At 41.0% G+C, this 22,714-nt stretch overlaps 1 protein-coding gene across 1 annotated transcript in view; it reads left to right on the top strand.

Moving 5' to 3' along the window:
* ctnnd2a (catenin (cadherin-associated protein), delta 2a) overlaps positions 1–22,714 on the top strand; it is a 228,178-nt gene that overhangs the window by 23,905 nt on the left and 181,559 nt on the right. Inside the window, exon 2 of the mRNA XM_029528938.1 lies at positions 10,092–10,222. Coding sequence (XP_029384798.1) covers positions 10,094–10,222 — 129 coding nt within the window. The 5' untranslated portion in view covers positions 10,092–10,093. The remainder of the gene's footprint in view (positions 1–10,091; positions 10,223–22,714) is intronic.

Raw genomic sequence — 22,714 nt, 5'->3', positions numbered from 1 at the left:
TTTGTGCAGAATGTGACCTGCTCAGTTTTACTGTGTTATAATAAGGTTTGTTTCAAATATTGTGTGTACCTCATTTATATACATGAGGGTCTCTGTGTTGGGTTTTTGAGCTTTTAATAATTGCAGAAATGTTACAGTTAATCTCTCCACCCTAAACATGCATCAATTTTGCCTGGTAGGTTTTTTTTTGTGTGTGTGTTTGTTTGTTTGTATGTTGTTTTGTTCTGTATAAAACCAGACAGGAGATAGACTCATGTCTGAAGTCCAAAAAGTAATTGAACGCATGCTTGTTAAAGGCTAAGCCCCTTTTAGCTAATAACGATACATAAATCTATTTCGAGCTGTGGGTGTATTTGCGTCCTGCATTTTGAGTTGTCTTGTGTTTTGTGCGTGTGCTTTTGTCAACATGCATGTAGTGTGCACTCTCCATCTCTCCCCATTGCTAAATGAATTATGCATTATTCAGAGTTTCATATTAGATGCCACATGGAGGTAAATTGGACACATCAATCATACAAGATATAACTGTGCACCAGACTTTGGGAATCATTTTTGAAAGGCAAAATTGGATGTGGGAATTCTAATTCATCTTTCTTAATATCCCCAGGTTTGCCTCATTTTGATGACATTAGCATTGTTAGCAGTATGCTCAGGCTGATTTCTATTCACATGCTATTCAAGTGCTCACAGCCAGTGATACATAAGGTAACAATTGTTATCTGATACCCACAAGATGTTAAAAATCCCCAAGTCAAATTCTTTTAGTCTGTTATTCTCAGTCTGATATAGAGGTTCCTCGTTTTTTTGTATGGAAAATGAAAAACATAAAATATATATATATATATATATATATAAATTATATGGAACTATGAAGATTCGATAACTGTATTTGAAATTCAAATTAAATGAAAAGGATAGCATACATCAGCTTTAATAAAGCTGACCTTCATCACAGCAAGAAACACACTACACTTAAGCCCAGTGGAGTACGTCATTAACAGTGTGTGTTAAAATGTGCGTGTCTTACCTTAAATCATTGTGGGTTCAAGAGATCATTTTCAGACTGCTTTTGAGTTAGCAAAAACTTTGTCTAACATGCAGGAATAGCTCTGTCATGCTGAGCCATTTTAGAAACATTGGTCTTTGAAATGTATACAGTGCTTTAGTGCCTCTTAAGCCAATTAAACCATGTCAAAGGAAGCAGTGACTGAATACTGACTGTATCCAGAGGACTGTAGTACGACTTTTTTATGGCAAGATAAAGAACATTTATACTTTGGAGTATTTTACATTAAGTAGAAACAATCAAAACTCCCAAAAACTGTCACCCTGCAGCCATCTTATTCTCTTTATTCTTCCCCCCTCTCTCTCTAATAGAATTGGTACATTTCTAACAACAGACACTTTAATACAAAATTCATCGCACGCTGTCCGTCCACAGGCCATGTTTATGAATCAGGGAGTGCTTCTATCAAATGCAAACAGACAAAAACAGAAATAAAAGAGTGTTTATTATTAAAATCATTATCTACATCGTATTTTTATGGAGCCAAATAAGTTCACTGGCACCATTTTTGATGTCCCAAAATTGTGTGATACAATTTTAAAAACCCTTTTCAATCCCTTTAGAGTGTAAAACAGATACTATTATTATTATTATTATTATATGAAGGTTCAGATTTATGTAACATCTTTCACACAATTAGATTTAAATGTCATTGTGTGTGTGTTATTGTATGTAAGGTTAGCAATATCACACATTTTTTGTGTCATCAGCCATTTCAACTTATAGCGACAACCTGAGTCTACCTTGACAATGCACTTCACTGAAGTTTCCTTTTAAATAATATCGGGTCCTTGCACCGACCTGTATTCTGTATCTGTTTTCATTATTTCACTGCAGCACTGCAAAGTTCACCATACATCATTTCCCCAGCGAGGCTCCCACCATCATCACCGGGATTCTTTTGAATGATTTATTGGAAAATGGCGAAGGAGGATGTTCTTTGATTCTTGTTATTTTGGAGGCGGTGTAGGGAGGCTTCATCGCGAAGCCATCGTAGCGCCTGTGCAACAGCAAACCCCCACAATATCTCATGAAAGAGGAAAACGGAAAATTGGGTGGGGGGAGCTGCCGCTGAAGACCAAAGGCGGGCGCAGGGTTGGATATCTGTAGAAAGAGGTGTGGTACTGCTCCAGAGATTTATCACATATGGGTGATGTGTGCTTGAACAACTGGATGTGATTGCGATGAATTTTTTGTTTTGTTTGTTTGTTTTGTTTTGTTTTGGTAGCCTTTTAGGTTTCAGCAAGAAGGAAGAAAAACTAAGTGGGGGGAAAAAAAAAAAGGGCGTGGGAAGGAAGCAACAACATATTAAGGGAGAGACACCACACAAGGGAGAGCAATTTACCCACAGGCTTTATTTAAAGAACCTAGTGGTCAGATCAACAACTCACTAAAGATGAAACCAAAAAGAACTGGAGACAGTCGGCATAAAGAACAAAAGATGAGAGGATGCTGGGTGCTCCCACTGCTCCCCTGACCTACAAAGGAAGTGAAAACCTAATGCAAAAAAAAAAAGATAAAATAACCAGACCACCTACTCTCCAGCCCAAACTAAAACAATAAATGAACTGTAATATAAGCATGAGGGAAGTGTTTTGGGAAAAGAGGAAGAGGAAAAACATCTCCTCACCCTGTCCATGTGTGTCAGCGTCCTCCCCCTACCTGTACTATCTCTGCCCTTCTTACCCCCCCCCTCCCACCCCCACTCCAGCCACAGTAGGAGGGAGACAACAGCAGGGTCAAAGGGCAGGACACCACACAGCTACTCTGACTATAATGTTTAAGTGGGGAAAAGCAAACGTGTTAGTAATAACACTATCAGGGGCTTTACCTTGCTCAAGTGTGCCAGCAAGCCAAGAAAGTGTGACGGTGTCAGCATTTGCAATATAAAGACACTAAAACTGAAACAGCTAAGTGGAGTTCATTTAAAATCTTCCACCTGTTTCTTCCACTCAGCTATGTCAATGAGTTTTCAGTGATAAACACGTACTGTGTGCTACTATAGATCCTCAGGAGGATTTAAACTCTCTCCTCACGGCGACTTCCTTTTTTTTATTTTATGGTCATCACACTGAGGCTGCATTTCAAATCTCTGTAAATATTTCAGCAGTGCCATTTCATGTGACAGGGAAAGAGCATGCTTCTGATTATATTTCTTAGAGGAACCAACCAGTCAAACATGCAGAGTAGAGTTTCTTCCTGATCACGCAATACTTGGGACTTTGCCTGGGGATGGAAGTGGAGACTGAATCCCCGTTCATTGCATTTTCTGAATATCACAATGTTGGTGATATAAAAATAAAGTCACTGGTATATTCTCTAAAACAAAAAATTCGAGCAATATAAGGACATTTTAGACTGGGCGATAATTCTTTGAGCTATTTTAACATTTGCCTGAATAGTTTCCGTTCCAAAGAGGAAAGGTATTGATTGATTCTTTAGGTCTCCATTTTACTAGATCTTAAAATAGAAACTCAGAGGAAAATACAATGTACACGTGTGCTGCTTTTGTCTGTATGTGTTTGTGTGAGCACTCTTGTGTTTCCATTAGGTTTTGCTGCTTTATGAGCAGATCAGAGCTAAATTAATATTTTGATTGTTAACCTAAGGATCTAATGAACCCCAATCGCAAAACAATTGTCTTGAAAAATTATGTAGCGTATAAAATGGAAAGTTAGACAAACCCAGTTGTATTTCAGTATTGATGCACAAGGCGTGTAGCGGATTGAACGTAAAGGAAGCAGACCTGCGGATCACAACAATAGTCTCAGCCATCCTCAGACACTTTCACTGGCAGAGGTTCAAAGTGCTTTCCCTCTGTGGTGTGGTTGCAGCTCCTCTGCGGTGTAGTTGCCGCTTCTTCCGACTCAGCTCCAGCCTCATAAAATCCAACATACTGCTTTTCCTTTCTACCGCCAGGTGTTGTAAAGTTGCTCCTCCATCGCTTGCTGCTTTATATTGAAGCGGGGAGCAGATCCCAGGCAGCTTGTGAATTGTCTCAGCAGATTTTTATCTCGTACGGGGATAGCACTTTGCCTTAATGATGGAGAAAGATTGCGATCTTGTTTCATCCAGAAAGAAACTTCACAGCGATTTGACACATGACACATTTCTAAATATTTAATCGTCATTTCAATGTCCGTCTCAACATTTTATATTAATAAACATCAAATCCAAGTCATTCATTTAACGATTACGTTGCCTTTGAGATTACTTTTGTCATCAGGATGTGATTGGTGAAATAATATTATACTATAGCTATAAAGATCATTTCTCAAAGACGGTGCTGTTGTTTCACAGCAACCGACTTCAGAGACATGAACAAGAGGGAGCTGACTCTAAGCGTGTTCATATTGGTTATACAAAAGTAGTGGTTAGATGTTGCCCCACAGCAAAAAGGTCATGGCTTAGGTTCCCAGCCTGGGGCCTTTCTGTGCGGAGTTTGCGTGTTCTCTTTGCGTGGGTTTTCTCTGGGTACTCCGGTTTCCTCCCACCGTGATTCATGACTCCTCTCCTGGTAACTTGTTTGGAGTCAAACTCGTGATTCATGACTCATTCGGGTGTAACCTGTTTAGAGTCGAACTCACACACTCAGCTCTGGGAGAGCCCCTCCCCTACCCGAGTAGAAAGTCGACTGCCCACTCCGGTAGAACTCCAATGCAAGGAAATTATTCACTATATCAATCAACCAATTAATCATCCGATCAAAATAATGTATTTATACAGCACTTTTCAAACAAAGAACAATGTTGCACAAAGTGCTTTACACATAAAAAAACAAGACAATATCCTCCACCCATGCCACATCATGAAACATGCACACACACACATCCCCTCACGCAGACACTCAGATTAAAACAGGACATTATGTTGGTCTCCTTTAACACTGTGAAATCAGTGGGGACCGGGACTGTGTGGAGCTTGCGTGCGCACTTCTCAGTGACTTAAATGACTCAAATGACCGATTCACTTTGGTGAGGGATTCATATAAACTCGAGTCAGCGAAAGAAATCGGGTTTCCCATCACCACTGCACACAACTCATATTAGCCACATTGTGCTACAGTTAAATGCATCCCCAGAGCTACGAAAAGCCGCCTCTGTAAACTTGAGGTTCCTGCTACATTTTACCCTGCAGGACATAACACATCCATTCAATAGCAGCTTAACTGTGCCTGCTGAAAACAGTCTGAGAAGAATATTGGGGTGATGGATTATTGTGACATTTGATGGCGAATGTGTTGGTGCTGGGATTATCTTTGAGCCAATATACTGTGGGCCAATTTTGCAATTTTCTCAGCACAACACCTGCCTGGACACTAATCACAAAGGGTTGGTGCCTTCTCTATCCACGATCACTGGTTTCCTCCGAAAATAAAAGGCTGTGTATTGTTGTATTTTGGGGCTCCAAAATTGCATTTGTGCAGGGTTTGGGTTTAAGGTTGTTTTTTTTGTAAGTGATTCAGATGATCCAGTCTACAAGAATGCACTTTTGCTTTGTTTGCTGAATGCTATTGTCGCCATTCTATTTTCTGCTTAATTCCTCAATTTACTCGACATTGTGAATATTGCATGAGAAAACAGTTGGATAATAAGGGTTATCCGATGAGCCAGAGTCACAAAGTGCTGTTCAGTGTCAGTAAATGCAGCACAGGATATTTGGAGAATATTATGAAAAAGGTAAAATTTTTGTCTACAATCATTCAGAGTCAAACTGATAACATTGGCGAATTGCAAGGAAAAAAAGCACACGCCTGGAGGTTTCAGATTTGTGACCTGTCAAAACTGGTCTGATAATGGCTGCATTTTACACCAGTGATCAAATTCCAGGGCTGTGGTATTGTGTAGGCTGTCGTGCTGGCATGACTTATTGGCACAGTTGAATTGAGTGAAGCCGCCATTAATGTCATCAGTCACATGTTTAATTTTCCTGCCACTAGAAAGATCCACCTGTTTGTCGACTTAAAAAAAAACAAAAAAAACACAGTTGGCTTTGTTGTGTTGCAGGTGAGGCTGGGTGGTTTGTGGGCTCGAAGCACAAAACCATTGCCACAGAATCACAGATTAAATTATCGATAGCTCACACGCAAACATTTGTTCACTTGGTTGTGGCAGGCCGGGGTTCAAGTTCATTGCCAGAGTTGCTTACTGTAGAAAACAATTGTGAGTCTTTCTTCTACCCACTCACTTGCACATACGGCCGTCCCATTCAAGAGTATTGCGGCAGTTGGCCAGATGGTGTAATATGCCTTTGCTGGTGTTCTGGTTGCTCAGGAGCCAAATTCTGGTGACTCATCCTCACTCAGGAGGGGAGACGCCAGACAGAGAAGTGGTGTTTGTCAGTGAGAGTGAAAATAACCATATGCAGGCCGTCTCACTAGCATCTTTTATTTACCGACACCACCCTGCGTGGCCTGCAGTCTGTCTGCTGGCTAGCTAAGTGGCTGATAGACTGGATTTTGAATTTTAAGCTCTCTGGAACCTTGCGGACTTGTTTACTGTCTGTGTGAGCCGAACTACTTGCCTGATGCTAATGGCTCACTTACCCTCAATGTCTGTCTGATTAGCTCCCTTCAATGATATTACTGTAGATAAATATTTGCTCTCCAAAACCGGCTTAAGAATTTAAGAACACTAACAAAATCTGTGGCTGATTTGACACTGCAGCAGTGCTCATGCACCCCTGTGTGTATAGAATGAGTTTAACCAGCTACGAACGGATTTGGGACTTTACATCAAATATTAAAAGTGAAGGGTTGAGATTAGCAGCAAATTGTACTGAGAGACGCTGTGATGAAATCCTAAACTCAATCAGTTCATTATTTAGACTTTTACTGTAGTTGGGGCTGCTGTATTGACAAAATCCGGTCCCTATGGACGTCTTACTAAAACCCACAGAGCAATTTCTTGATTTCTCAGACTCTTTACCTCTCTCTCTGTTGGCTCTTGGCTCAGGCAGAGAAGAGGCGCAGAGGCTTTTATTAATTATTTAAAGCAACTCCAATTAATGCTACAGAAGTAAAGTAAAATTAAGTTGTGTTCCCTTATGTTTATGTAATTACAGTCAACGTACCTTTTTTGTGGCACAGCAGCAGAGGTAAAATGATCTAGGCAGATAAAAGAGTGTGCATCATCTGCTTTGACCCTTTAAAGAAATCTTGATTACCACTGGACCCTGGATGCAGACAAAAAGTCCTTAAAGAGATTTGCTGCATCTTACTTTCAACTAGTGATCGTGTGTGAAGTGGCATTTCAGACCAGTCCAACCTGTCCTCAGCCAAAAGTGTTTCCTTTAGTGCTGTTGGAAAGCACTAAAGGGGTTTGTGGAACTTAGCTCAGCCTAAACCTGCAGAATATTTTAGGCTGTTTTCAACTGCTGCCTCATCTAGAATTAACCTACAGGCAGTTGAGTCACGTATGGAAATGTCATTTCACACCACAATTGACTTTGTTACGTATGAATGAATAATTTATTGTGACAGATGATTGTTTCAAGTTTGTGTGTAGCATGTGATGTCTGCCATGTCTTCATCACATCAGCCGTGGGACACAACAGAAGATTTGGTGCAGAGTAGTATAGATGTCTCGATTTTGATGTGTCAAATGACGCATCTATTATCATTCCTGGTGTATCCACACCTTCAAATGAAAAAAAGACGGATGACAGATCTATCCACGCAGGACTGCCCAAACATTATGGATTTTCTCTGTGGTGAATCATTAGACTCATCTTTTTGAGATGAACTGTCAGGTGGAGATGAGCATCACTTTCCTGTACTCTGAGCAAATTAATTAAAATCATGATGATTGGGGCATCACATTTGAACAAGTCTACAAGGATCCCTATTTGTGAGGTGATATACTGATAATGGCAGTGACACAGGTGAGTGTTGTGACTCTGTGTGCGTGTGGGGATGTTGAAGACTAATTGCTGTTTGCAAATGGACTCCAGGGTTTGGCAGTCATTAATGTGCCACAAGCACCCGCATTCTCCAGCGACAGGTTTACAAGATCGGTTTTGACCTTATATGCAATGTCATAAATGTCATGCACCCTTTTTAGTCAGAGGAGTGTAAATGGGGAAAAATAACTTGGCAATTTGCATCCACCACTTCATTAGACCGTTTGAGCATTGATTTATAACAGCGCTTGTTTTCAGAGCATTTCTAGCAACACGTCAGACCAGCATTGCAACTGGCATGGAGTAGAAGGAATACAAATAAAGTTGTTGGTTATTTCAGATCAGTTTTACCTAACAACAATGGCTATCAATTTGTCATAACATAACATAGAACGCTCTCTCCATTTCAAATGTTGATGGTAAAACATGAAAAATAGGGTGATATTATTTAATTCTGTTTCTGTTTCTTCTATCTCTTACTTTAGTAGTGGTTGTTCAGTCAGTAATAGTCCTCAAAGAACTACACTTCCCAGAGTGCACCAGCAGCTGCAAACCAGCTGCTTGTCACCTGACCAGCTGTTACTGATTTAGCACACCTGAGGAGGAATGGAGGCTCTCAGCCATTTGAAAAATTAAGCCTCAGAGAGATGAAGCTCCAGGTCCACTCGATAGATTCAATCCAAAGATGCAAATGGTCGGTAAAATGTTTTATTTACTTTCATGGTGTTTTCAATACGGCTTAATGTAGTTTAGTTTATGTTTAATGCCTGTATAAATTGATTAAGGACCAATTGCAGCATTGACTGAGTTTATGCTAAGCTATTTCATTATGAAACACTAGGTGAAAGAAGAAGTAGTAGTAGTAGTATGAAAAATTAAAAGTGTAAGCTACAAAAGGAAAATGTACAGTAAAAAATGTCAAATGCTAATACCTTACTAAAATTCATGAAATTAGACTTTTCTTTATTCCATTTAAAAGACTTAAGTAGTTAATTTAAATGTTTTGTTAATGGGTTGACCATGTCTAATTAAAATGTTAACTTGTTTCTCGGTCTTCAAAGGTTTAAAACCTAATTTGCTGAACAGCAAACAAATCCAAAAGAAAATAAAAATGATTCAGGGGGGAAATTTGAGTTGTCCTTGTGTCCTTTGGATGGTGAAAAAGAGAAGGATTTTACAATTGTCATGGTCAATTTTTAAACTACATTTCCCCCAATGCTTTGGTGGGCGCTAAGAGACATGGTACTGTTGGAATGGAATACATGTTCTTTACAGACTAACTGTAAGATTATTGTGGGCTTAAATAATACACATGTAAGGTGTTACTCAAACTGAATTCAAAAATATGTCTCAAGCTTGTGCTGAGGTGAATAGAATGTCTGACTGATGTTGCAAACAAATTTGGATGCATAGTTTAAAAATGTATTTAAAAATATTCAAAATAATATGGCCTAACACAATACCACAGTTTGCAGGAGCTGCAATTTTTTGATAAATGACATTGCAATGATTTTTTTTTTTTTTTTTTTTTTGAGGGGGGGCATACCATGCAGCCCTAAAAAAAGGAATGATGCCAAATGGCCAAGTGCTTCTAATTGGCTCTCATCCTGTTGTTTTTACAAAACCACATGCCACTCTCGCTTATATCTCATGCAGCAATTCCTCCTCTCATGTCTCTCTCCATTTCCCCCACGGACCTCCCCTGGCTCACAGTTTGGAAACCTCCGGTTTACAGACTCCATGCCAGACTTCTTTTTAAATTGAGATAACAAATTGAATTTTTAATGAGAAACACCTTATCTGAATCATTTGAAGAGATTTTTTTTTTTTGTCAAAGATCAGCGCAAATATAGATGAACCTTGGATGTTCCGTTCAGAACATTATGATCTTCCATAGAGTAGTTTCCAAATAATTCAGTTTCTCTGTTGCGGCTGTAATACTGTGTAATTGAGACCTTCCCTGCCATTCTGCGGGGAAGGTCTCCTTTTTAAAGTAGATGTCTTCAGCTTAGTGTCACTTTTAAAACTGGATTGACATAGATTTTATTTTGACTTTAATTTTTTTTTCAACACTGAACTTTTGAAACTGGATCAGGAACACTTCTTCTTCTTGTATTCATATTAGCAATGCCAGTGCCAGAGCAGCCTGCGGAGCAAGAGAAGGGGGCCATGGTTCCCCCTGTGATGCCGGCAGCCAATGGAGACAGATCTGAGTCAGAGACGACCTCTTCCATTCTTGCATCTGTGAAAGAGCAGGTAGGAAGACACCTACGTTCATATGTCAAACCTGAAATGTGTTTGTTTTTTTTGTTTTTTTTTTTCCCCCCACCTGTCTCCGGTCATAGCCGCTGAACAGCTTTCTTTGGCAGGTCAAGAGGTTGTCACAGTTATGCAGGTGAAAAAGATCCTCTGCTTTTAAAGTGTTTAAATAGAAACTAGAGATTGATTGCTGCCATGGGAATGCAAGAGTTTAATGGATGGAAATGATGGAGATTAAGGGGTGAAGGCTCTAGCCAAGAAGTCATTAAAATAAAGGCCATTACTCGATAGGGAGCAGTACAGCGCTGGACAGTGTACGCTATCCAGAACTAGGTACGCTGGATAGTTTTTATTTAAGCATAAGGACTCAGGAAAGATTGAAGGACAGTTGAATGTGAAAAGGAAGAACGATGGGTGCAGGACAGTAAGAATTGACGAGCTCTCAAATTGAAGTAATTGAGATACTGAGAAGAAGAAGGAGACACAACAAAGGAAGGAGAAGGAACAAGACAGCAGTTTTTTGCTTTGATAAATATAGCCTGTGCTTGAAAGTGGCACGTCGGGACCAAAACGTTGCATTGAGCATTTAAGTGTATTAAAGTATACGGTAACACAAAGAAAGACCTGAAAAGACATTCCAAGTCCCGTTGGAACAGACCTCAGGTTCATACAGTTTTCCTTTGGCGCTTTGTGTTTAGCCCAGGACTTGTTCCCTGGTGCAATGCGGTGCTGTTTGATTTGGATTTAGTGGCGAGTGCAATTCACTATAGATTTATCATTTTGCCTATCTAGACTACAATGCTCTCTGTCAACCACAAAATATTCCATTCACCCTTACAGAGTGAAGGGCAAGTGCTGATGGCAATTTTGCCCCACCCCCCACCTTTTGCAAATGGCATTCATTAGTTTTTCTTCCACTAGAAAATCTTGCAATGCTCTCACATTACTGAATCTGTGAGGCAAACAGATCCATGCACCGGACCAGATTTAAACACACAACTCTGCCATCATGTTGGGAGAGCAAACATACAGATGGAAATGCATCATATGTAGCCGCTGTTGAAATCTTATTTTCTTCTGCAGAGCCGCAGCTCTTCAAACTCCTCCCCCTGAGGTGGGGGAAATTTTTTAATTAGTTTCTTGTCCAGTCACCAGGAGGAAACCAGACTGGCTTCATATTCATGTTCTCAGATGGATGTTACAATAAGCTTAATCAGCTTCACATAGCAGTGCAGCAGAAGAAACAGGACTGAAGTTTTTTTTTTTTTCTCTCTCTCTCTGATTGGCTAGAACACCAGATTTTTATTTTTTGTTTTAACCCTAATGCCACACTGATTAAAGGTAGCAAGTTGGGGGGGAAAAAAAATAACCACTGCTGTACAATTTCCTCTATTGCTGTCATCGATTCCCCTCAGCCAAACATTTTATCTACAGTTTACAAAAAGTAACAAAAGACATTTTCTTCTCACTTATTTCCCCTTTGAAGACAGTTGTGATGCAATGGTACTGAGAGGAAGAGCTCCATCTCTCTTAGAGCTCATCACCTCCACGTAAGAAAGTAGTGATGGTACGATTAACCGGTTTTACTATTAACTGCTATTTAAAGCTCCACAGTTATCATGGAGGATGAGTGATGCCAAGATTTAAAAAAAAGAAGAAAGACAAGCATTAATGGTAAATTACTGAGGAGCAACCTGCAGCTGAAACAGATCTGTTTCCAATATGTGGGAGTATTTAAAGGATAAGAAGGGGGCTTTTTCTACGTGATCGCCAAACAGAGTTACTCACAATCAAAGGTACACAACATTTTAAGGACATTACAGCACTGCATGGCTGGTTTACAGCTGGTGTTTGTGTGCGCGGGTGTTGAATTAACTGTTAAAAACTAATAAAAACATGAGGCATGAATGACAGACGATTATCGGGCCGTCAAAATCCATAAAAATTTTGATCATTTCTCTCCATAAAATCGTATCATCAAAATCCATAATCATCCCCTCATTATAGAGTATGATTTATTTATTTATTTATTTATTTTATTTATTTTTTTGATCAAGACTGAGCTGACCGGTGGCCAGTATTCGAGGACAGAGGCTGGAGTGGACAGTTGTCTAACTACTGAAGTGGACTCAAAGAAATCACCTCTCTGCCATCGCTCATTTCATAGCATTTACTCAATCAGCAGTTATTATTTCTCGACAAACCTATAATAAGGTCTCTTCCCCCACCTCACCAAAATACATTTATTTTCTGTGTGTATACTTGTCGATAAGCTCGTGTGAATATATGTGATAGACTTGCCTTCAGCAGGTCTGTTTGCAGAGCACCACACTATTTCACAAATAATCCATTTCCCCAGCAGGCATACATTGATGTCTGCAGCTAATAACTTATGGTATGTACAACACAGGAGTCTGTATGTGATAGTTATGTCTCCATGCCTGCATATCTTGTATACAGAACACTGATTCTGTGCACCGCAGGTACACACGGACCTGTGACTGTGTAAGAGACGTGTGATTTGTGTGATTAATGTGTTTGGAAAAGGGTTAACTCTGAATATAGCCATACAGACTTCCTCTCTGTGTGTGTGTGTGTGTGTGCACATACGCGGGGTCGGCCCCGCATCTGAGCAATAATGTTGATAGTAATGATATATAATCATTATTTGTAGGGCACTTTTTTGTCACTCAAGTCACGTTGTTTCACATAGAGCAGCAAATTAAAAGGAAAATCAAGTGACTGCCTGTAACAACAGAGCAGAAAGATGACAGTATTTAAGATAAAGTGATGTAAGATGGGGCAGCACGGCAGTATAGCAGTCTTATTGTCACCCCTACATAAGGTCACAGGTTTGATTCCTGGCCTGGGGCCTTTCTGTGTGGCGTTTCCATGTTCTCCCCGTGCCTGTGTGGGTTTCCTCCCACCATCCAAAGACATCATGTTTGGGTGAATTGCTGCCTCTGAATCGTCCGTAGGTCTGAGTGTGAGTGGTTGTTGGTCTCTGTCTGTGTGTTGGACCTGCGATGAGCTGGTGACCTGTCCAGGGTCCCACCCTCGCTAGTGTGAGCTGGGATTGGCTCCAGCACCCCCTGCAACCCAGAAATGGATAAAGCAGTTGGAAGATGAATGAATGAATGATGTAAGGTGAAATAAATCTAAGGGAATTGGAGGAGAACAAAGAGACAAATAAAATGAAGTAAAAACTCAAATAAAATCAGTAAAGGCTCTGCGATAACATGTTTTAGGAAGGGATTTATAAAGATGTCACCGACTCGGCCAACCTGATTCCCTCAGGTAGGCCGCTCTTCATTTTGTGTGTGGGTGTTCAGGAAAAAGTGATGTGGAACGTTCATGTTCATCATGAAAAAGTGATTTCCCATCGCTGTTAGCCCTGGGGATTTTTAAAGGGTGTGATGAATGGAACACAATTATAAACTGGACTCATGAGCTTACAGTGTTTCAAGGCTCTGAAATACTGTAAGCTCATGAGTCCAGTTTAATTTTTTTTTTTTTTTTTTTTTCTGTTGCTCTCGTTGCCCGTTTGTGAAACTGGATGCATCCTAAATATAGTTGATGTGGTAAAAGCATGTTGAAGCTTCCTTAGTCCTGCATGTTTTCTCTCCTTCCTCAGCAGAAAAACATCAATTCTTCCATAAAATCCAGAGCTGGGTTATAGTTCATCATATACCTGAACGTTTTCTTGATTATCTTGGGTTTCACTTCATTAACTTGACCCACATGTAACATTTATAAGCTTTATAATTTGAGTGACCAGTAATTAAACTTCAGTAAAAACTCACTCGATTAAAATGAATACATAAAAGGATTTAGTGCCTGAAGTGCAGCTGAGGGACTGCTGACATTTTTTCTCCGTAGTATCTGTTCATTCCCTGATTTGAGGAGAAGCTTCTGGTGTTTGTTTTAGGGTTTTTTTTTTTTTTTTTTTTAAATTATTTATTTATTTATTTATTTTTTTTTTTTGGGGGGGGGGATTGGATCACAGTTTGGGCCATATGAGAGGGGGCTCCATTAGAACAGCTACAGAGGTGACTTGCTATTGGCTGCAGAGGTGCTACAATGCCCAGATCGCTGTAATATAACAGAAATTCATGGCATTGAAAAGTATACAGCCTGTAGTCCTGTTGGTTTTGTTGAGGTGTACACAGCACTCCAGTCCAGGGACCCACGGCCCCCCTTTAACACCAGGTCTGGAACTCTAAAATGACCAAGTCTCTGTACACTGCAGTCATTATCACTGCTAACTCCCCGTGTTGCCCTGAGCTTGCCGAAGGTGCACCATGTGTCCCCTCTAAAGCCCATGAGGTTCCCAGCTAGTGTTCTTTTTTTTTTTTTTCCTGCAGCTGTCAGTGAGGACCTTTACCAGGAAGGCACACAGATGTTCACATTGTCCATGCAGTTGAATTGCGATTTGAAAACTTGCAAAAGTAGTATTATGTAGTAGTGTAAAGTAGTATAGTGCATACAAAATCTCCACACTCTCTCGGATGGATGTCAGCTGGCTATCTCGCCTGTTCGAGTTTTCTGAGTTAATGACTCCTCTGCTGCTGCAGTTGGAGCCAGTTGAGTTTTTCAAGACGCTTTGCACCCCGTTGCATCATGTCTCGACTTGCCTCAGGAGAGCTCCATGGAGACCAATTTAACTAGTGTTGATTTGCTCTTGAATCTATCACTTCTCTGCTTTTTTTTTTTTTCAGCTGGCGTCTGTTTTGGTTTCAATCACATAAGTAATTCAACCATAAGTAATATAATCTGCACCCTTTCTTGTATATCCCTGATTTTTACTCCAGTCATGAGTTTAAGGAAGGTTTATCCTCTCTGCATGGCCAGGTTATCTTTCATGAGAAACATAATTTTGGCTTAAAAGAGGATGTTCCCCATCATCACATTAGAATCTAGATATTTGAATGTTTTCAAACTAATCTCTATAACTGAAAAATTAAGGCCATTTACTTTGATGGGTCAGCATGCTCCCGTTAAAGACAGAAAAACACAAGAAAATGAGATAAAGGCTGCAGAGTAAAAATTATTTTGAGCTATTGCCTTGACAGGAAAAAACTAAAACTTTTGGTAGAATACTTTAGGGTGTTTAAAAATTCTATTACATCCCCCTGCATGCCTGACTTAACATAGGACTAGCTTTTATGCCTGGATGCTTTCTTTTAAATAAAATGAAAATGAAATGAGAGCTTCCTTTAACATCAGTTATGTAATCATCTTGTGATGTTATTAGTCTGTACTTATTATTGCAGCATAGGGCTCCGACTGTTTGTTACATTTTGAGTGCTTTGCGTCGATCCATTTTGCACCTTTTCCAACACAGAAATTAAAGACTCACCAGTGATACCAACAAGTACCATTTAAATGTTGCTATGGCTACATGACAACAGCCAGAGGAGTTGTCGTGTTTTCGGGTTGTCCATCAGTTTTCCTGTGCCGTTCTCATGAATGTGCAGTCTGTTACAGTAAAAAGGGTACTTCTACAACTTCACCACAAACATTGACACAGATCAATTGGATTTTGGCAGCCAAAGTCACGATGACCTCCCGCTCCTGTAGGTGCAATGTGTCAGGAATGGGCTGAAGAAATTACCTTTTCTGACACAAATATTTATGTTGACAAAGGTTAAGGAGCAAGATCATCATGATCACTGTGGCAAAAACAACTGACCAGCAGTGATTCTAGTTTAGCTTTGTTTTGATATCTGTAGAGACAAATCTTTTATCTTTCCACATTTCTCAAGGGCATGTTGGAAAAAATATGATTAATTTTGAGACACAGACTTATAAAAATTTTATAGTTGTGGAAAAAGTAAATCATGTAACAATTTGTGCAAAACCCTGCTGCCTTCGATCTCCAATGCTGCGCTCTCCTTTGCCATTTGTAATCGTATCATTGTCAGCAGCGTTTTCACTACTGTCATATTCAGAGCTGTAACTGTGGCCATCACTGTCATCTTTATTGTCATCTGTGTCGTGTATTTCCTCTTCCGCAACAAAAGCAGCTGCTCTTCCTGCCTGTTGTTGTTGTTGAACTACATTGCGCTCGAGTTCGTTGCATGTTAGCTGACAGTGCCCATTAACCACCGAAGCATTCAAGGGTTCAACAATCATTGGGTGCCGTCAGTTTGTATATTTGAAATGAGCGAGGCTTTTTTTTTTTTTTTTTTTTTTCCCCCCAGAGAGATATATTCTATCCTTTAGACTACCAGACCGCTAGTCTTTCCTCAGGTTTGAGTGCATTTCCTTTAAAGTGAGCTGAAAACTTTCCTTTTGTTAATATGCTCTCCATTGAGCTTGAATAGTGCTCAGGTTACTGACGGGGAATATTGTCACCATATCCAGAAGCTACTTTTTAGAGTTTTTTTTTTTTTGTTTTTTTTTTGTAGGGGTGTGTGTGTGTGTGTGTGTGTGTTTACATTATGAGTTTTTCTGTACGGAAATTTGTGCATGTATGTGCGCGTCATTTGTGTACATATCCTGCTCCTCTGCCTCACCGTCCATCTCTGCCTCTGCTATTCTCTCCCCTTTATTGATGCCGTGTCTATTGCCTGTGTCGACAGCTGTGTTTTGTAGCTGGAATAAATTAACTCTGTCAGAACGATGAAGGGGGGAAAAAAAAAAAAAAAAAAAAATTCCCCCACACACCTATGGCTATCAAATACAACAGCTGAGGATGGGGGGGGGGGGAACTAAACATTTCAAACCCTGTTTGTCTGTTTCCATTTATGACATGTTAGAATTTCAGGAAACACATTTTTTGTTATCTTTTGAAGGGGGTTCAGCTTTGTTGAAACCAAAATCTATGGCAGGCAGGCGCATGTAAACACACTGGGAGACGTCACTCTGACAATATTTATTCCTGCTCTGGCCGAAGTTAGCTATGCAGTAACACCTTCAGCGTGAACATAAAGAGAGTGGATGCTCTGGTTCAAAGCATTTTATGCTTTGAACTGATATCGCAGCCCCTGCCAATGGTTTCAAGCCTGAAAATTGGGTTTGGCGCTTCTCTCGCTCTGTGTGTCCTCAGTGTCCTTCAGCATTTGTCTCTTTCACTGTGCCAGAGTGGAAACGGCTTCTTTAGCCATTGGCCATACATGCTATGTGTGTATGCCACCGTGTGCGTGCTTGTGTGCGGTCGGATTAGCTGCGCATATGTATGCAGTATATGAACAGCACATGGTCATCTGTGCATGCAGAATGGCTGGGTATGCTGCCTCCATGTGCCTGCGTAAAAGTGTGCAAGTCATGTGGACACGTACGCTGTAATCTTAGAGCAACGGTGTCTTTCAGGGAGAGAGAAGTCAACAAGAGAGGAAATCTCCTGGCTCTGCCCAGTCGAGGCTCTAAGCAGAGAAGAGCAGGCAACATGGATGCTTTTTACACACCCCATGCACGCACGCACGCACGCACACGCGCACACTGATATGTGAGCTGAGCGTTCTGTACTGTATTGAAGCGCTTTGGCAGACATTGCCTTTTCGGTCCTACACTGAGCAGAGGATGGAGCTGGATGTGTTATCTAGTCTGATGGTGTGTTTCGGCAGCCCTCAATACACAAGTCATTCATAAATGCTGCGTGCAGTTTTAATGCATGAATCCCACCAGTGACAAGGACCTGTGGCTTTAAAATTAAGCTTACAGAAACTGCAGTGATGATTCCTATGAAACCTTGAGTTGGAGGTATGTCCCAATGGCAGTATCCCTCTCCCATTTAACTCACTCAGAGCATCTGTGGTAGACGGGGGTCAGAAAAGGGTGGTGTTCAACTGCATCACCCCAGCTGGGGAAGAATTATTAGCTGGCCCGAAGGCTCTTGTACTCCTTGGCACTGTTGGTGTGTATGTGTAGTTGTGCGTGCATGTGCTGAAATTTGGGTCTGTCAGTGGTTCTGCAATGTTCCATTTAGTCAACATCACCCAGCCAGCAACCCCCACTGTTCTGCCACAAACATAACTGGCAGCTGGCAGGCTACATGCTACTGCAGCTGCCATGCCTTAAGCCAAAGACAGAGAAAGCAAAAAGAGACACAAAGTGCGCAAGTGAGGAGTTGACACATGGAAACTGTGTGTGTGTGTGAGAGAGAGAGAGAAGGTGGCTTAGAAACAGTAAGAAGATGGGAGCGCAAAGGTGGAAGCTGCAGAGGACGGGAAAATTTGAAGAACATTAAAACGTCAAGGAAAAAATTTCATGAAAAACTCAAGTAAAAAAGAGGAGAGGGAGGGAGGGAGGGAGAGAGTGAAAGGAGAGAGAGAGCCGAGCGTCCGTGGCAGCCTTCCAATACCCAGCACTCTAAGACAACTACCAATCCAGACTTGCCAATTACCGTCTGAAGGTCAATCAGTGAAAGTGGAATCACAGTACAATGCTGTTTGTATACTCTCTGTGGCAGGGATAAATGGTCCAATACAGACACTGTAAAACTGCTGGAAAGCTGACAGGGGGGGGAAAGACAGGAAAAAACAAAAAAAACTTTCTTTGCTAAATGGGCAGAAAGTGAAAACTTTGACATCAAAGCTCAGGAAAAAGAATTAGGGTGTGCTATAGCCATAGATTGAGCCGGTAATTTAAAAATTGGATATGATTTTTGCTTCTGTAATGACCAGCTGCAGGTGCTGCTGTCAGCTGTCAGGAGTTAAGAACGACTCCTACAAACCTAGTGGGAACACCCTAACTGAATGAATATACTCAGTATTGATCCCTTACTGTATTATCTGAGTAACAACTGCAGTCAATGGACACATCATTTTCATGTTATAGGAGGCTGCCAACGTCAATCACTATATACAAGGCACTGTTATGCAATACTAATGTTATTCAAGGACCTTGCTGCGGCATGGCACATTTTTCTATTTTTCATATAAATTAAGGCATCATTACTGGCTTATACAAACAATGAGATGGGAAAAAAAAAAAAAAAATCAATGCTGTGCTCTCTGACACACAGCCACGAAGGCAATTTATGCAGAAGAACTTCCACTGCACTGACTACTTTGAAAGATTATGTTCTGCTGCGAGCGTGGACAGTGTCGATAGCAAATGCAAAAACTGAGAAGTGGGTCAAAAGTCTGCATCCTGCCAAGGTTTCCCCTGTGATGTTCCCAGGAGCCCAGACTCAGTATTAATGTGTTCATTTGTTATGTGTCCGCCCTCCTTTACCAGATTTATACCTGGTCATTTTCTGAAAGATGCAAAATCCTGTAGAACCAGGAAGAACGATGACATTGTTAGACAGGAAGTCTAATGAGGCATGAAATCAATATGTACAATCCTGCCTCACCCGGAGCATGCTGGGTAATGGAGTGTCAGGAGTGCTTTGGAGCCGTTTTAATCACAGGGACCTTGGAATATCCACTTGTAAACAGACTGCTTGTTCTGCCAAACTATCACAAACCCCAGAGATGCGTGTGTGGATGTGAATGCATATCTGTGATTACTTTTTACAAAATCGAAGGAAACTGTGTGTCCATATGCCTGTAGCTGCGTGAAACAAAAACCCAGAAGCGTGTTTACTACTGTGTGAGCGTGACTGAGGTCCACATCATAAATGTGGGATCAGAGCTCTGCTGTAGGGATCACAGTGACCCCTCCCAGGTGTTCCTCCTCCTCCTCCTCTGCTCATTGCTGCTCGCTCACTTGGGCTCTGTTTCATTAGCCTTTTGCACCGTGGCAGAGCCCAATACTAATCCTGCACGTGAAGTAAGAACTCTCCCTGCTAATCACTTAGCCTCCATCCACCTGCATCCCCACCTCACTCAGTCCCGCCGTCATCTGCATGCTGATGGTACCTTAGCCTCAAATCTAGCTTAGGCTTGCATTTGCGTGCATGTTGATGAACTTGTTAGCGAAATCTTGAATGCTAATATTGCGATAGCCAAAGGGCTAATGCGCATCCTGAATGCTAATAACATATTGAAGTGGAATACCTACTGTTGGCACCGTAACATCACTGCCAATGAAAGGAATTTGCTGATAGCCTTGTTAAATTCTCATCCTTTGAACAATGATGTGTCGTTTACCTGCCAATATTAGGTAGTAGATAAGATTTTTTTTTTTTTTTTTTTCCAGGATGACTCCGTCAAACTTTCCCTCCACTAACAAAGTGAGTGGTAAGATTGACTGGAGATTAGTTTCACTGCTGCATCTCTCATTTATTTTTGCCACTGCTCTGCCTGCATGTGCTGTGAGGAGCTCTCCAGGGCTTAGCAGGTGTAAAGTGGTGCAGCCATGCACTGTGGTAATGTTGGAGCGAGCTTGTGCCTTGTGGCTACGAACATGCCTTGGAAAACTGCACGGTGATGTGTGAGAATAGCACTGATTAATTGAACGTGTCTGTCAGAGCCCTTTGTTTACAGGTCTTTTGTTTGAGGCAAACACCAGGGGAGATATTCCTGTTGGCTATAACGAAGCATTGCTGCAAAGTCCCTATTACACAAAAACTAGTGCAGACACAGCAGATGTTGTTGAGTGGGTGTTTGAAAGGTACCGTTCCCGTACAGGCTTCACAATGCTTTCACTTTTCAAGCTCCATTGTTGGTGTGGGATACTACTTCACCAGAACGCACCATCTCTCCCGCTCTGCTTTTAAAAGTCCACTACACTTATAATACAGCTTTATTTTTTATCCATTTAACAAGTTCTTCTTTTCTTAAGCTAGCTGAAATCATTATCACTTTTTGTATGTGCAAGTTCAAACATCGACTTGTTCTTTACACCTGGTGTCACTTCATTTGGTCCTGTAGTCTGGCTGACATGATTAGAAAACATGAGATGGCCCCGTGTGGTTAAGCTTTATCCCTATTTGAGCGGAAATAGGCCTTTTCTTCTCCCTGCCTCCATATTGATCTGAAAATGGAAAGATTACTATGTGATGGAAAGAGCCATTAAAGAGCTGGGGAGGCAAAGAGCTCAGAAAATGTCCACGTATTTATCAGTTGACTGACATTTTGTATTCAGGGAATGCTTGCTGATTGTGTATGTGCCATTCAACAGGCTCCACAATAGTCACTGTTTTTGATTTCAGAGACTGGACTGTACAAAAACTGCAATTTTATTGCCTAAATATGTCTCACAAACTGACAAGGCCTCAAAAAAAAAACCCAAGAAAAAAAACCTGAAGTTTGCAGATCTACCTAACTTTGTAGCACCTTTCTTATGGTGCATTGTGTAGCTATTGTGTAGAGTTGGACAACGTAACTGAATAGTTATATTTACCAGGTATTCACTGTCAGATTGTGATTAGACATAGTGCATGTTCCACTGCATTTTAATCAATTAAAAAGCCACTGTGGGGCATAAATAATGGTGGCCAGGCATAAATGCCACTGCTCTTGTTAATACCGTGAACATGTTGTTAATCACCGGGTGCTCCGGAGAGATGGAAGTTTCAGTATATGGGCACATTTACCATTAGCCTTGTATGCTATTTGTCACCTATCGTCTGTTTTTAAATGAAGCATTGCAACTCATATTGTAATCAGGGACATTATTCATTCTCTTGCACTTTCCAAATGGTGTTACCATTTTGGTGAGTGTTTATGGATAATATAGCTATACAGACTTGGGCAGCCAAGATTTGAGGTCCTATCAAGGACCCCAGTTTATGGGCCATGTCCTTCAGAGAAAACAGCCACTGAACTGGGACACCGAATCACACCTGACAGCTCTACCGTACAAACAGTCCCCTACTACTGGACACCGAGCAGCTCCATCGGGGTAGATTGCGGTCAAGTATATTGCTTAAGGCATTTCCCCCCCCATAATTGTTGAGGGAGCGCAGAGCCCTGCTCATTTGCTTTCTCCCATCATGCTCATTTTTGCTAACTCTTACGCCCCAGCTTAGGAGAAACCAGGGCAAAACATGAAAGTGACTCCATCAGAGCTGCTGCAGTCCAAAAAGTGTTTATTTTTTATTTATTTATTTATTTATTTTTTTAAACAAGTGAGCGGGTAGAAAGGTGTCAGGGAGGGCACAGCCATAATAAAATACATAATCAACTAATGAAAAAACAAAAAGGGAAAAATAAAAACAACCAGCTTTCCTCTTTAACCAAGAAGCCAGAGAAAAAGTTAATGAACAGAAATGGCTTCCCTCCCTGCAGCTACCAGGCCTACTGTCCTAGATTAAATGAAACTACATATGTTGTAAAGCCAAAATCAGGTGTAGTTCCATGTCAGAAGTGCAGCGAAGTGCAGCATGGTTCAGTGTTGGGCGTAGGAAGGAGGAGGAGCCACCCCCAGCTCAGGTGAACTTCCTTTTTAAAGGGGAAACCAGCCATCTTCAGCCAATCCCACCTGGAAATGGGACACTTCCCCATGCATACACACACAGGGAGGACCCAAGCCGAACAATATGCAAATAACCCAAGGTCATAACGCTAACCCTTTGACTACTGTGCCAGGTCTCAACTGACTGCTTTTACTGCCACACACATTCCCCTCAAGGACACACTTGAGGGAATGTACGCT

The sequence above is a fragment of the Echeneis naucrates genome, chromosome 20 (genome assembly GCF_900963305.1).
Source record: "Echeneis naucrates chromosome 20, fEcheNa1.1, whole genome shotgun sequence".
NCBI classification, from domain to species: domain Eukaryota; kingdom Metazoa; phylum Chordata; class Actinopteri; order Carangiformes; family Echeneidae; genus Echeneis; species Echeneis naucrates.
This window is presented reverse-complemented; position numbering and strand designations above follow the sequence as displayed.